The sequence below is a fragment of the Bufo bufo genome, chromosome 2, assembly GCF_905171765.1.
Source record: "Bufo bufo chromosome 2, aBufBuf1.1, whole genome shotgun sequence".
NCBI classification, from domain to species: Eukaryota; Metazoa; Chordata; class Amphibia; order Anura; family Bufonidae; genus Bufo; species Bufo bufo.
Window position 1 is genome coordinate 792933036 of NC_053390.1, and position 16647 is coordinate 792949682.

The 16647-nt window shown below is 41.6% G+C and overlaps 1 protein-coding gene across 1 annotated transcript in view; it reads right to left on the bottom strand.

The window, feature by feature from the left end:
- FGFRL1 (fibroblast growth factor receptor like 1) overlaps positions 1–16647 on the bottom strand; it is a 147049-nt gene that overhangs the window by 53008 nt on the left and 77394 nt on the right. Inside the window, exon 3 of the mRNA XM_040419248.1 lies at positions 5348–5620. Coding sequence (XP_040275182.1) covers positions 5348–5620 — 273 coding nt within the window. The remainder of the gene's footprint in view (positions 1–5347; positions 5621–16647) is intronic.

Consider the following 16647-nt stretch of genomic DNA (forward strand, 5'->3'; position numbering starts at 1 on the left):
CATCCCTGACATTTATTTGTACAAAATGCAGTACACACAGGCAGCTTAGCTGAGAAATCTCCGCAAAGGACATTTTTGGAAGCTAAAAAGTGGATGTTTATTCATTTCCATGCATATATACATAATCCTTCCAGCTTATCCTATATCCACCGTGCATTAAGCCCCGGCATCTGGAGAAGGCATGGATGCCGTATGTGGGCGAACAGAAGAACTTTCATTTTTATGACTTTTCAAAAACATCTGAAAACATTAAAGGGGAAGTCATTTCCAGCATTAGGAGAATATGTTTCTGATACTGATAAACTATAAATAGTGTCCTGGAGTCTAATTTAATCTGGAAGACATTTTATTTACTAGCCCGAGGAGAACACATGCAAAGGAAACCCACGGCGGCCAATTGAAGACAAGCTTCCAGAAGGTAATTACTACATCGGCCGCGGTATTATGTCATCCATAAATTCCATTAGTCAGTTCTCTAAGCATTTCCTAATTACCCAGCGTGATGTCGTACGTCCTGCATGTTCTAGAATTATCCTCGATTTTACCTCTTCACAAAGACTGACAGCAAAGGCTGAACCACTAGGCACAACAATCATTATCTCAGGTCAGAATGACAAGATAATTTGTAGTCAAGGGCCCTGAGGGCAAAAAAAAAAAAAAAAAAAGATACTCCGTTAGACACAAAAAAGAAGTTTGTCCAGGACCGAGAGAGGTATGGGTCCCATGGGAAATGACCCTCCTCGGCCTCTTACCAACCGACATAGTTTTAATACACAAGCAGAGTCAACACAGTCACTTTACAGTGTTTAGCTCATGGCGGAAGGAGATGTTATACAAGACGATGTGGCAAGTTCTTCGGAATGAGTCCCTACGTCAGAATGCCCAACTGACCAGTCCACCACTGCTGCGGTCTCATTTGGACCATTAGGTTTTTTGTACATAGACCTCTCAAGTAGTTCTTATGGAAAGAGGAGGATAAGTAAAGGGGCTGTATGTAGGCACCTTTTTGCCAGCGGCCTTCAAGCACTGCCCTAATGCACAGGTGAGACTTAGGGGTGGGCGATATGGCCTAAAATCTATATTGCGATATAATTTTAAGCATGTGGGATATGAGATATATATCCCGGGGGTTTTTTTCAAACTTTTTTTTTTAATAACTATTAGCCTCCTTAGGGGCTAGAACCCTTGTCCTATTCACCCTAATAGAGCTCTTATTAGGGTGAATAGGACCTCACACTCACCCTGCTGCCCTGTGCATAGTGCACACAGCAGCAGGGAGCTGACCATGGCAGCCAGGTCTTCAGTAGCGTCCTGGCTGCCATGGTAACCGATCGTAGCCCTGCGATTACACTGCTGGGGCTCCGATCAGAAGCTGCCACCCTGGGGCCACTGCCACCAATGATTTAATCGTGTGGAGGGAGGCGCAATTAATATAATACTTAGAAGAGGGGGAGTAGAAGGGAGGGGCTGTGGCCACTGCGCCACCAATGAATATAGTTAATATGCCTGAATACAAACGTAGCCTGCATGTGCCGGTCATATCCCAAACCTGGCCTCTATTACTGCGCGCCGCGATCCGCCGCAATTAACCCCTCAGGACCTGAGAGGTTAATTGCGGTGGATCACAGCGTGCAGTCATAGAGGCCGGGTATTGGATATGGCCGGCACATGCAGGCTATGTTTGTATTCAGGCATATTAACTATATTAATTGGTGGCGCAGTGGCCACAGTCCCTCCCCTCCTCCTCCTCTCGGTTCTCATTGGTGGCGCAGTGGCCACAGTCCCTCCTCCTCCTACTCTCTGTTCTCATTGGTGGCGCAGTGGCCACAGTCCCTCCTCCTCCTACTCTGTTCTCATTGGTGGTCAGCGGCAGCCGCACACAGTGGGGAGGGAGGGACTCCCTCCTTCTCCACTGTGCCAGCTCAGGAGAACATGGTGCGTGCCGAGAGCGGCGCATGCCATGTTCTACCGCAATATGGCGATATAAACAAAATCTCTATCGTTGGAAAATTTTGATCATTTATATCGCATATAGTCTATATCGCCCACCCCTAGATGAGAGGATGTGGGAACTTCTTGGTCATGAGCCCTTTGGCCCTAATGGCCAACTATTCCACGACTGCTGCTCATTCAGACTATTATGTATTTTGTACATAGACATCCCAAGTATTTTTTTAAGAAAAGGGGAGGATAGGCAAGAGGCTGTAGGCACTGTTTGTCCATGGACCCTTAGGTATTTCCCTAAGGCACACCTGGTAAGCCCAAAACTGTTATGTAAGAGTTTGTGGGAACTTCTTGATCATGAGTCCTTAGGTCCTAATGCCCAACTAATCCACCATTGCTGCTATCTCATTCAGACTATTAGGTCTTTTGTACATAGACATCCCAAGTATTTTTTTACGGAAAGGGGAGGTTAGGTAAGATTAATAAACAAAATGTCCAGCTCACCATGTATCCTTTATCCTCCGTGCACGGAACTAAACCAGGTAAGTTCTCAAGATATAAACAGCAGAAAAAAGTTCCAGCACTATTGAAGATTCTGTTGTTTTGTCTTTATTTTTGGTAACAAATTACATCATGTGAACACCATCTCACACCCCTGCACATGGACGCGTTTCGAACTACACCGTTCTTAGTCGTAACTGTGTGCACTGCCTGACCCTCAGGTTTAAATAGATCCATTCCTCCTGAAAAGGAGGGGGAGGGGAACCACATCCCCAGGGCGAGGCAAAGCACTTACTCTGTCCTGTGCTACACCCATTATCTACATTTGACATCATATTAAAAACCAACACCTATAAATCCCACAAAAATGCGAAATATGAGGTACAAAATACAAAAACACCTAGGTCAAATCATAAGATCACTTCATACATTCCAGATCGGAACCTTGATCATGTGCAGTTTTGCCTAGAAAAAAATCGCATAATGTGAACACAGTGTAATAAAAAGCATACAAATGAGAAGATAAAATAGAAAGAAAAACCTAATTGAATAGGAAACCTTCTAATAACACTTAATAAAACATCGCAATGGAGGTTAGGTAAGAGGCTGTAGGCAGCTTTTGACCATGGGCCCTCAGGCACTGCCCTAATGCCCAACTGACCAGTCCACTAATACCGCTGTCTCATTTAGACTATAAGGTCTTTTGTACACAGATCGTTTTGGAGTATGTCTTGTGGAAAGAGGAGGTTAGGTAAGAGGCTGTAGGCACCTTTTGACCATGGGCCCTCAGGCACTGCCCTAATGCCCAACTGACCAGTCCACTAATACCGCTGTCTCATTTAGACTATAAGGTCTTTTGTACACAGATCGTTTTGGAGTATGTCTTGTGGAAAGAGGAGGTTAGGTAAGAGGCTGTAGGCACCTTTTGACCATGGGCCCTCAGGCACTGCCCTAATGCCCAACTGACCAGTCCACTAATACCGCTGTCTCATTTAGACTATAAGGTCTTTTGTACACAGATCGTTTTGGAGTATGTCTTGTGGAAAGAGGAGGTTAGGTAGGAGGCTGTAGGCACCTTTTGACCATGGGCCCTCAGGCACTGCCCTAATGCCCAACTGACCAGTCCACTAATACCGCTGTCTCATTTAGACTATAAGGTCTTTTGTACACAGATCGTTTTGGAGTATGTCTTGTGGAAAGAGGAGGTTAGGTAAGAGGCTGTAGGCACCTTTGGCCACTTCCCGAATTACTGACTTGTCAATCTATCCCTGCTGCTCATTCAGACCATTAGGCCTCATGTACATATACAAAAAAATAATTTTTTTTACTCTTTCAGCTAAAAAGTGAACCATACTGGCTGACAAGGGTCCAAGGAGGAAGTCACATGATCGGCAGATGCAACAACACGCCACATGTGTGTATTCTGGATCACTGGGGTCACATGTTTGGGGATCAAAAAGGGGAGTTGGAGCCCAAACTGGAACTACTTTACTATTAATAAGTCAATTCTTTTAGGGAAACCTAATTATGTCTATGTAGTTTTTTATGGATGCACAACCCCTTTAATAAATCCACCTCTAGTTATAAATTTTCCGCAAATAGACATTGTGGTCAAAATTTTATTTAAAAAAAAAATACAAAAACAAAAAATCCAGATGGCTGCTCCCACCCTGAACGTGTCAGTGAAAATGTAATATTTTCTCAGAGTCATAGAGAACTCTGCCAAGTGCAGACACCACAAGTTATAGCCTTCTTTACTAAGGTTCTCCTCGGAGCAGACACCGAGAAGATGACCTAGATTTAACCGATTCACCTCGGATTCATCCCATGACACAGCCGGTCAAAACAGTAGCCAGATATTATTCATTTAAGGGAAACCGTGATAATGACTAACCCTGCAGCATTATTCACTTCAGATAAGAAGCCCGAGCTAAGGGTTGAGTCACCAACACCGAAAAAGACAAGGCACCTACAGCTACCATCCGTCACTGTCACAGGTGCATAAGAATTCCTTTACTCCGTCATCAACGGGACCTAGTGCTAGAGTATCAAATGTTGTGGATTATTAGATACTCATAGAAATGATATCAAACTTAACTGCAAGGCAGAAGAAAGAGCAACACGAAGGGTTAACACAAAATACGCTGCTAGCACTTCAATGTGAACGGACAGCGATGTAGCGCCCAACCGAATTTGTCCCTACGGTGCTGTAAAGAGCCAAAAGTGGTTACGGGTCCGAAACGTGAAAAGTTAAAGGGGTTTTCCCCTCTCAGACAATGGGGGCATGCGCAGCTGCCCTCCATTCATTTCTATGGGGCCGCCGAGAAAATCCGAGCGCTGGATCGGCTATTTCCGTCAGCCCCATAGAAATGAATGGGAGCGGTGGCCGTGCAAGCGCGGTGCGCTCTCATTCAATACAACGGGGAGAGCGCCGCCACCTTCCCGCCTCCATTCTCGGGACCCGCCCCTATCAGACAATGGGGGCATATCCTAGCGATCCTAAGGCGTACAATAAATCTGTCTGATGAGACTTTATGCTTCCCTGTCTTGTAAAATGTTACATTATACTGGAGAACTGTGCTGGAACCAAATGCCAAACTGGTGAGCCAATTAGATCAATTGGAAACAGTCAGCATGCTGGCTGATAAACACACTCTAACGGCTTATCCCCTTCTCCTTATAGCAACAAGCATGCATGCTCATTCTTTTCTTACATTTCACACAACACTTCCCAGAGAAAGCTCTAAACAGACTTTGAGGCAGAAAGGAAAGCTGGGAGATTTCAGCACTGAAGCCTGAAAAATTGTTAATGCAGCTACGGACTGCAATTTTTATACAAGCTTACTTAAATTTTACCACTGTAAACATGATGCTTTTATGAAAAAATAAGGGATGCACCTACCAATGACGATGAGCGTGTAATTCACATTGATGCTTCCAAATCCATTGGTGGCCTTGCAAAGGTAGCCTCCCGCATCCTCGCTTTCCACGTCTTTGATTTTCAGTCCTTGAGTATAAGTCCTGAACCTGGTCCAACCACTATGGATTGAACGTCCATCTTTCATCCACATTGTAAGAGGTGGAGGATCACCTTCCACTGGACACAGCAGTTTGATGGTTCTTCCTAACCTCACTGTTTGCCGGTGGATCACTTTGTCTGAAATGCGTGGGGGACCTATAGAGAAAACAATACATAAAAAGGTCAATTCATTTGATCAAAATTTTTACATAATTTTTAATCTCATAACATTGTATTGCAAGTGATTTGGGTTTCAGCTGGGACCTTGGAGATCACAAGTTTACAAAAATTTTAAAATGTACAACAATTCTTTTTAAATTCCAAAAATTTACAAAAAAATTGAACGGGAGTCCAAGAGTTACTTGGTCTTCCTCCAGTGACATGGAATAGTTGAAGACACACTAAACATGAATGGATTCTCAAGAATTTGGGAGCTGGACTCCACCATTAAGGCTTGCTCCTGCCAGGCCTCAACCTCAGGACCACTTCCATGGCATTGACCTTTAGTTTTTGTCCTTTTGGACAGTTCTCCTGTCACAAGAGAAGGAGACACTGGAGTCCTTCCAGTGTCTCTTCAGATCCAGCACGGTTGAAAAAAAGTGATTTTTTTTATTATTATCTTGGATTGCAATATTTGGTCAAAAATTTTCCCAAAATTTTGAAACATCTTAAAATGACAATTTTTTTTTTGGGTTCTCTTTTATAAAGAAAAAGTTACATTTGTCAGCGCTGAGCCAGCACAGTGCATAAAGGCGATTATGGAATCTTCATGTGGTTTTCTACTGCGATGCGTCTACGCTGCACTTTATGGCAATGTGATACATTTCAATTCCACGTGTGCTTGCTAAATCGCTGCTAACTATTTTTCACGTTCAGATGCCCACTGGCACAAGTTCCCCCAGCCAAAGCTGCAAACATAAAATAAATTAGGGTGGGTTTACATCATGTTTTTCCCATCCCTTTTGACACATGCATTGGAAAAAAAAAAGGATACAAAAGCACAGCACACCACACTTTTGTATCCTGCAGAGTCCTGTAAAATAAAAAAATAAAAAAGTATACAGTATTTTTTTGGCCCATAAGACACACTTTACAACCCCCCCCAACGTTGGGGAAAATGTCACTACGTTTTATGGGGTGAATTAGTACCGGAGGACCGGGAAGCAGTGAATGCAGAGCTCACCACTTCTTGGTCCTCTGCTGTCGGCTGTGCTGTGACTGTGCACAGCGTGAGGGCGCTCTGTGACCTCACGGTGTGCGCGGGGTCACAGCACAGCCGACGGCATAAAGAAGAGAGCTGGATCCTGGGAGCCCGCTGCATCCGGAGCAGGAGAGGTAAGTTGATTATTATTATTTTTTTATTTGCTCTGAGCCTGGGGGCATGGGGGTCTGATCTGAGGAATGGGGGTCTTATTTTATCTGAGGTCTGATTGAGGGTCATTCACATTGGGGGTCTGACTGGGGATGTGAGCTGAGGTGTGAATAACACCAGGAGTCTGATTGGTGATCTGATGTCTAATGAAAAAAAATTTTTTTCTTATTGTCCTCCTCTAAAACCTGGGTGCGTCTTATGGACTGGTGCATCTTATAGGACGAAAAATACTGTACTTTTTTTATGATGATAGATGCCGCTGTATGGCATCAGTCTGAGGCATCCATTTAATGTACACTTTTTTTTGTATACAATGGGAAAAACGTGATGTGGACCCGGCCTTAATACAAAAGTAGTGCCAGTCTCAAAAACACAAGGTCGGCGGCTGGTTACTTTTCTGCAAGACTTCTTTAAAAAAAAGTTTACGTTAAGTCCTTAGCAAGTGGGAAAACTGGACGTCAGCCTACAATCTGCAGGGGTTCAGCCAACATTAGTTTTATGCTGCACAGAGGTGAGATAACACCGCTTGCTCCATATTCAATATGTCTAAAATGTGTTATTATACCCAAAATAACCATAACAGAGGAGATAGGTCACATTCTAAAAAAGAAAAAAAACGTTAAAGGCTATGTCCAATAGTAAGACAGGTGGGCACCACCAGATAGACTAGGGTGCTCACAGTCACCCCAAGGTTATAAATTTAAAAGCTATGGACACCTTTTGGGGGAAATTTCTGTATTATAAAAATTGTATCAATTGTGGGCTAAAACATTTTTGAATTGGTCTTTATTAATATTTTTCAATAGTTTTGCTTCTACAGCTTTCTTTTTTACTTCATCTACTCTTGCTCTCTGCTTGACACTGAATCCCTCAAAGAACTGAACTGTTGGCTGGATCTGTGGCCCTTACGGTAGGTTCGCACCTCCGTTCATTGGATGAGGCAGGCCTTGCGGAGTTCACCAGATCCGGCTTCGCCGGATACTACCATTCGCCGCTGGACCGCATTGACTATAATGGGATCCAGCCTCTGGATATAATTGCCGGTTTTCTCACAGATAAATACCTTTGCGTGCAAAAGTTTTTGTCCAGTCAAAAGTCAACATTTTGCCGGAATACGTCCGGATCCTATTATAGTCAATGGGGTCTGGCGGGGAACGGCAGTTGGCTGGGAGACGGATCCGTTTTCTATTGTGCCAGAGAAAACGGATCCGTCCCCATTGACTTACATTGTGTGCCAGGACTCAGTTTCGTCAAGCGGACAGTAAAACCTTGCAGGAAGCGTTTTGGTGTCCGCCTCCAGAGCGGAATGGAGACGGAACGGAGGCAAACTGATGCATTCTGAGCGGATCCTTTTCCATTCAGAATGCATTAGGGCAAAACTGATCCGTTTTGGACCGTGTGTGAGAGCCCTGAACAGTTCTCGCAAACGGAAAGCCAAAACGCAAGTGTGAAAGTAGCCTAAGATAAAGGTCACTTTCGGGCAAATAAAATAAATAAAAAAATTACGACCAAGCCGCGTAAATCTAAAAACAGCTACCCATCGATGTAATAGTACAGTACATGTGTAAGTGCGAATATTTCATACAGGCCCAGGCGCAAATCAAAATTTCGAAAATATTCTTTTACACTAATGGTGTTAAAGAGATAAGAAGATTAGTAAATCGGACATTTGGGTCGCCGATAAGTCAACATAATTACCCTGTGAAATTTGCCTTTTAATGCGGAGGCTTATCACGGTATATATTTAATACATCAGCTGCTTAGCCCCACGCACAGTAACGCACCCTCCACCGAGCTCTGGTATGTTTAATGATATACCCACATGTACCCGTAGCCACACAGAATTTTTCGCCCCTGTCTGATGACAGACGGCTGGACAAGAACAAAATTTATTTGACTCATGCGGTGGACTATATCGAGAATTCGTCCTATCCATTTTTCTTATTTAACCAGATGTAGCCGAGCTCTGCTGATTAGACAGTGAAGAGGCGGACTTGTCACTGGGCATAACACTTGGCTATATGACGAGGGCGTGTTAATTGTGGTTTTATGTTGAGAAGCAGCTAAATGACGACTTTAAAAAAAATAAAAATGAAAGCAAAAAGAATCAAATGATTCATAAACAATGAAAAACAAAAAAAAAAAAAAAAAGTTAAAAACCCAAAAAGAAATCGTTACAATTCAGAGGGCAAACTTTATTAACAAAAATTTTTTCTGCTGGTTCTTTAAGGGAACTGAAATAATTGGTGCTGAGCGAATCGAACTCCACAAAGTGAAATTCGATTCGAAATTCAAGGAAAATTAGTTTCGCCCCAAAGCTGGATTTCCTCGTGCTTCGTGGTAACGAATAAATTTTTCCTTGAATGGCGTTAAAAAATTGAAAAAAATCATACTTACCTCATCCGTTTGAGTGCGAAAAGCTGGCCGCCATCATCTTGATTGAAGATCTCGCACGAAATCCGTGCGTGGTGAAGTATGACATCACCACGACCCACGACGTGAGGACGTCACCACGGGGCGTGCAAGATTTCCTGCTAGATCTTCAATCAAGATGGCGGCGGCCGGCTCTTCGCGCTCAAATGGATGAGGCAAGTATGGTTTTATACATTGTATTACTGCTGTCAAATGCCGCGATCGGCTATGAACGCGGCATCTGAGGAGTACAATGACCGGGGGGGGAAGGGGGGGGCGGCGCACCCACTACTTACAAAGAAATGCGCTTCGTGACAAAGCGATTTTATTTTTTTATTTTTTTCGGTGAAGTAGCCAAATCAAATTTTTGAATACTTCGCTCATCACTAGAAATAATTTATATTTTTTTGCATTTCTTGAATTTTTTTCAATTAAAATTGATGAAAAGAAAAAGCAAAGTAATGTAAAAAAAAACTTTTTCAAATTTGATGTAATATTTAGTTATTACTTTTATTTCCTGCCATGATCTCGAATTACTGTTTGCAAACTTTTTCGAAATGGACCATATTTTTGGGCTCCCGTAATGGCCTTGAAATCTACAATTAGCAGCATTGTTACTACACGTGCATCCCATAGCCGATTTCTGGCAATGCGATATCAAGGCTCCGAAAATCTATATCCTTTTTGTTCCAGCTCTCCTCCTCCCGAGACAAAAGTGGCAATGTCCTGGTGTCAATAAAGGATAAGCAACTGCGGGGTGAATTCTGTGAAGAAGAGATGAGTAGTCCACCTGTCTTCGAGAACAGCTGGGCAACGTTCAATGTATATTCTACTGCGGATTATAAAGGGCCCCGTCCAGAATTGGAATCCCGGCCAATACAAACACAAACCCTGAACTCATAGAAAAGGCCGCCTGATGCCGTACTGGCAGACGAAGGACGAGCCTCTCATCAAAGCACAGCCACGGTCATGAGCAACGGCATTTTCTATTTATTTTTTCCCATCTCTATCTCTAGAACGGGGCCCAAGAGCGTCCACCCTCCATTCACTTCTATGGGAGTGCCGAAAATAACCGAGCGCCGGCTCTGGAGGCGGATGGAGAGGCAGCGGCGGCGCTTGCGAGGTGTGCTCTCCTTTCACTTTAAAATGCTTTTTTTTTTCCACGTTCGGAAAATTAACTGCTTGCCCAAAAATGTTAGATAAAAAATGAATTGATTAGAAAATGATTAAATAATAATAATAATATAAAAATAAAAAAAAAGGAGTCTTTTGGACAGGGAGGCGGCCTATCTCTCTAGGGCTACACTCACACGACCGTGGTATTTTGCGGATACGCAAAACACGGATACCAGTCCGTGCGTGTTCCGCAATTTCCGGACTGCACATGCCGCCACTATCATGTTCTATTTTTTTTGCAGGGCCGCGGAACGGAACTACGGATGCAGACAGCACGCGGAAATTCCCATTGAAATGAATGGATACGGACTCATTCATACGGTCGTGTGAACCATGCTAAGTTTTTGAACCTTTTTTTCCCTTAGTTTTACGTCTGATGATATCTTTAGCGCTATATAAGTGCTGATTATAACAAGCGGCTTTGGATAGTTACAAATGACGACATTGTGTTCATATTAGTTAAAGGGGTTGTTCAGGTGCAAAATACATGGCTGCTTTCTCTCAGAACCTGTCCACGGGTTGTATCTGGTATTGCAGCTCAGTTGCATTAAGGTGAATGGGACTGAGCTGCAATGCCGCACATGACCTGTGGACAGGTGTGGCGCTGTTTCTGGAGCACGCCAGGTTTTTCTATTCCTGAGCAAAACCTTTAAAGAGGCAGCCGTTCTGGGAGTTGAATACATTTTGAGATGTCGCTTAAATATACCCAGAACCTCAGTTTACCATATGCCATAGGCATGGCTGACGTGTGTGTACTCCCTGCATAGAAACAGCAGCATCGTCTGCTCTGTGGGAAGTGTTTTGCACCTCAAGGCACTGACAAAAATCCCTCTCCACATTCCTAACTTTCTGTGAACCACTTTCAATGGTTCCTGGGGAGGGAGTAACAGTCCTGAGATCATTCCTGCACTTGAAGGAGAGTTTAGCAAAGGAAAATTCACATATGGCCTCCATACATGTCATATAAATGGCTCCTAGGAGACTCAGCTGTAATACAGTTCAAAGGGTAGTAATTAACACATTAAATATAATTACAGAGGAGATCCCAAGAATGGGTGTGCAGACCGGGATAGACAGATAAAGAGATAGATAGATAGATAGATAGATAGATAGATAGATAGATAGATAGATAGATAGATAGATAATAGATATAAAAAAAAAGATAAAGATAGAAATAATAGATAGATATATAAAATAGAAAGGATAGATACGGTAGATATCAAAAAGATAGATAGATAGATAGATAGATAGATAGATAGATAGATAGATAGATAATGAAATACCGTAGATAGAAAGATAGAGATAGATAATAATAGATAGATATATATTAGATAGATAGATAATAGATAGATAGATAATAGATAATAGATAGATAGATAGATATTAGATAGACAGATAATAGATAGATGATAGATAGATAGATAGATAGATAGATAGATAGGAGATAGATAGATAATAGATAGATAGATAGATAATAGATAGATAGATAATAGAAAGATAGATAGATAGATAGATAGATAGATAGATAGATAGATAGATAGATAATAGATAGATAGATAGGAGATAGGAGATAGATAGATAATAGATAGATAGATAATAGATAGATAGATAGATAGATAGATAGGAGATAGGAGATAGATAGATAGATAATAGATATATAGATAATAGATAGATAGATAATAGAAAGATAGATAGATAGATAGATAGATAGATAATAGATAGATAGGAGATAGATAGATAGATATATAGATAGATAAGAGATAGATAATAGATAGATAGATAAGAGATAGATAGATAGATAGATAGATAGATAGATAGATAATAGATAGATAATAGATAGATAGATAATAGATAGATAATAGATAGATAATAGATAGATAGATAGATAGATAGATAATATATAGATAATAGATAGATAATAGATAGATAATAGATAGATAGATAGATAGATAGATAGATAGATAGATAGATATGAGATACATAGGACTACTGAAGGACTTATATTAATTAGTCAAAAACACTTCTCTTAAGAAGGGACCAGAACGTTCCTGAGACCCATTGTTATTACCGTTCTGTACTATATTCACCCATGACAACCTGGCTGAAAACTCCTGTGCTGAAGGGTTGGCAGGGCGCTGGTTACAAGGACTATGCTAACAAACCTCAGGGCATTTACTGAGGGCATGAAGCAGTGAACTAAATCTTGGGCATCATCAACAACTTCTTATGAAGTCCTCAGATCCTCCATCTCAGTGTAGGACTATTTAGGAACTGTAGGGATACAAAATTTCCCTTTTAAGCAAGATAGGATAATAATGGCAGTGGTAAGGTTTTCTAAATTTAGGATCGTATAACATTCCAGTCCAGCAGGGTTGATACGCGTCACCCCCAGGGAACGTCTACAGATCAGCTTTGTTCTATATTTGCAGTATATGCAGGAGCCGGACACATATACAATAATCATAACAATGTCATCACCGTACATCAAAGTCCAAGGATGGAAAGCCATTCAGAGAAGACCAGGGTCTTAATGTCTATGCACGCTAGGCAGGTGTCTACTAGGATAAAACCGGTCTGCATGGTTAATGTTATAGAACAGCTGAGAGAGGCGGACGGAGTCCCTGCAGCCAATCGGCATTCAGACTAACTATTTATGGGGTGCAGTTAACAAGGTCAAAGAAGACCCCCGCGTAGAACAGTGTCGAAATTGTACGTTTGATAATCTGGCCTTCCGCCAGATGGAAAGACATCCAACATAAAAGCAGTATGTCTCATTTAAGATGAGCACATAACTTGCGGTCTGTTTATGTAGAATTCTGGTGTTGTGAATAGCTTCTGCTTGGCAGCACTTAGTGTGCTTTTTTGGAAAAGATGTGGTGGGTGTGTGGATACTTTTTTTTTTATCCCCAGGCAAAGGTAGAAAGAATTCTACAAAATTTCTGAGCAGGCCATATATGTAATAGGTTTATATTAAAAACTGTTATACCATTTGGCTTCTGCAACTTCTAAGTTTCACAGTACACAGCAGCTGCAGATAGCTGTTCCCACTGAAATCCTTCAGACTGTTTGGGTGATGGCACAATCTTTATTCCCTCTCTGACCTCTCTTTAACAATCTTCTGAGCGATTTATGAGCTTTGATTTGGTCATGAATCAGCTCAGACTATGCTTCAGGAGAAGACAGCAAGTCTGACGGATTTATCACACAACTGCATTCTGCAGTTTGCTATGTACTGTGAGATACAGAAGCTGCAGAACGTGCAACACTTCTAGCCTGAAATACATCAAAATCAATAAAAAAAAAAATGCTCCAAGGGTGTCCATAGCCTTTAAAAAGGTTCTCTGAGATTTATATTGATAGTATATTCTCAGGATCAAGGAGGTGGGGTTACCGATTCCCCGAAACCCCCGCTAATCAGCTGTATGAAGAGGTTGTGGCAAGCTCTTAGGCCATCCTAGGTCATGTAGTGTCAACTTCATCGGTCACATGGCCTAGGAGCAGCTCAGTCTCATTTAAGTGAACAGGGCTGAGCTATGAAACCAAGAATAGTCACTATCAATTTGATGGCGCTGTGCTTGGTAAGCTGTTTGGCTGATTGGTGGGGGTGCCAAGTGTTGGACCTTACGCCAATCTCATATTGCCTATCTAGAATGCCTTTAAGATTTAGAGAGTATTTCTTACTGTTCGAAAATTCTAATAAAAATATATTTGTGTCCATCACATACAAAACATTTTTAAATAGCTTTTGGCATTAAAGGATGGAGAGTCGAGAAGGATTATTTGTCTAAAAGAGCGGCCAGATAAAAAAGAACTTAAAATTCTGAAATAAAAAATAAACCCATCGTCCATATGCAGTTATAATTTTTCTTATAAATCAGATTGGTTGCCACAGACAACAATTTTTACGACCTTTTCAGTATATAGTAGGGCTGAAACGATTACTCGAATTAATCGATTAACTCGACACAACAAAATCCTCGAATCGATTATTCGTTTGTGCCATGTGACCACAGAGTGTGAGTGAAGAGCTTGCTATTACTCGCGCTCCGTGGTCACCCGCCTGCTCGCACAACGCTACTTTGGATCCTGACGTACACACATCGTCAGGACATTTTAGTTCACTGGTGCTGCGGCTGGGCACTGGTGGCTAGGAGGGGGAGTGGGAGAAGCTGGTGGCATTGGGGGAGGAGCTGATGGCAATCGGAGGGGGAGCAATTGATGACATGGGGGAGCTGGTGGCATTAGGGGGGGGAGCTGATGGCACTGGGTGGGGGAGAGCTGAAGGCACTGGGGGAGTGGAGCTGATGGCACACTGGGGTGGGGGAGAGCTGATGGCACTGGGGTGGGGGAGAGCTGAAGGAACTGGGGGAACGGAGCTGATGGCACTGGGGGGAACTGATGCTCTTGGGCTGATCGCACAGGGGGAATGAAGGGTGTTGGGGACTGATGGCAGGGGGTCTGATGTGTTTTTATAAAGGAAAACAGTCTATTAATTCATTTTTTCTTATTAGATTACTCGATTAGTCGTAAAATTAATCGGTAGAATACTCGATTACTAAAAATAATCGTTTACTGCAGGCCTAGTATTTAGTATTGGACCTATATCCTGCCAATTACAGCGATATAATATTATACGCCTAAACTTAAGCCAACACCACTGGTAGACGTTTCAGGAAACCTAATCTATTAATATATCCAAGGCTTTCAAGTAGACTCCAAAATCCACATGGGTAAAAAGTCAACCATTATGAATCCATCCACGATGGCAATTGAATGTTTGTTTTTCTAATATTAGATGCCATCACTGCTGATGGTGGAGAATGTGCTTTCCCACTACACAGACAGATTTCTATAATTTGGTTTATAACAAATTTTTGAAAATTTACGACCTGTTTCTAACGTGGAGATCTCCTAGACCATAACTGCTTGGCAGCTCTCATTGTATGAAAAAAAAGAACATTCTTCAAATCTTAACTGGGATCCATTTCCTTGGCGGCAGCCCTTTGGCACCTTTCGATTTCTGGTTATCTCCAATGAATATATTTACATTCACTGTTCAGTAGATAGCATACGCCACTGCCAAGGGCCTCGTTAGGGTCTTAGGAGAAGGAACACCAACAAATATTTATGGAACCTAGAGTGAAACCTAAGACACTGTTAAAATAAAGATTGCTTTTCTTTTTATTTTCCAAGAGGAATTGACCCGGCTTCTTGGCAGACTGTCCTGTCCAACGTAGTTTTAATAGCTCATAAGAACCACATGCTTCTCGAGAGTCATTGAATAAAACCAACTTTTCAAAAAATTAGATCATTAAATCAAACATGAAAATAAGAATGCAAGAAAAGCCAATTAAAGCTCAGCAAGACACTAACAGCTCAAAAGGAATCTTCACGTGGTGGAACAAAAACTTTGAGAAGTGTTTCAGGTTGAAGCAAAAAAAAATATGGGGGTCCCAATGGTTGGACCGCACTGATGACTGCTACTATTAAAGCATTTATACATCAATCATCCAAAAAATTTGCAATACAAGGCAAATATTGAAAATTTTTAATTGTGGGAAATCCTTTCATTACCCTTTCAAACTCAAGCCTCCAATAATGAACTATATTGGAAAATCTGAACAGATATAACATTGTCTCTTGTTTGAACAGTTTTATTAAGCATCCTCCTGACATCAATAGATAAAAGTTTGCATTTAGGTTTGCCGAGACATTAGGGACACATGTTCCCAAGTACACCAAAAAAAATTTGGAACTAAAATAACATTCATTGATGTACAAGGTGCTTCAATTTAGGAAAAACAAAAAGAGAGAAGGACACTTACCAGAAATGAACTTTAGAAGTTTACCAAAAAGTTGCATAAAAGTATGTGTTATGGTCAAAAATTAGTTTTGCATAAAAAAAAAAGTTTGCAGGTATATGAATCACTTATGACTTGTATATTTAGTCCTGAAGAGAGAGAAGTATAAAAAAATTACTGAATCCAAGATCCAAAAATGGAACCAGATGAACCAACAATTAACAGGGAAATTGTCGGAACCGAGGAACGGTAGTGCTTGCTGAGCCGCACCTGTGACATCATGTCAGATAGAATTTTGTCAATCTGTTTGTTCCTGCCAGATAAAATATAATGAAGTGCAGACAGAAACATTCAGACTCTATATCTGGCTGTCTATTCTCCTCTGAAAACCTCAACAGTTTGCCTGATGTGACAGAATAACA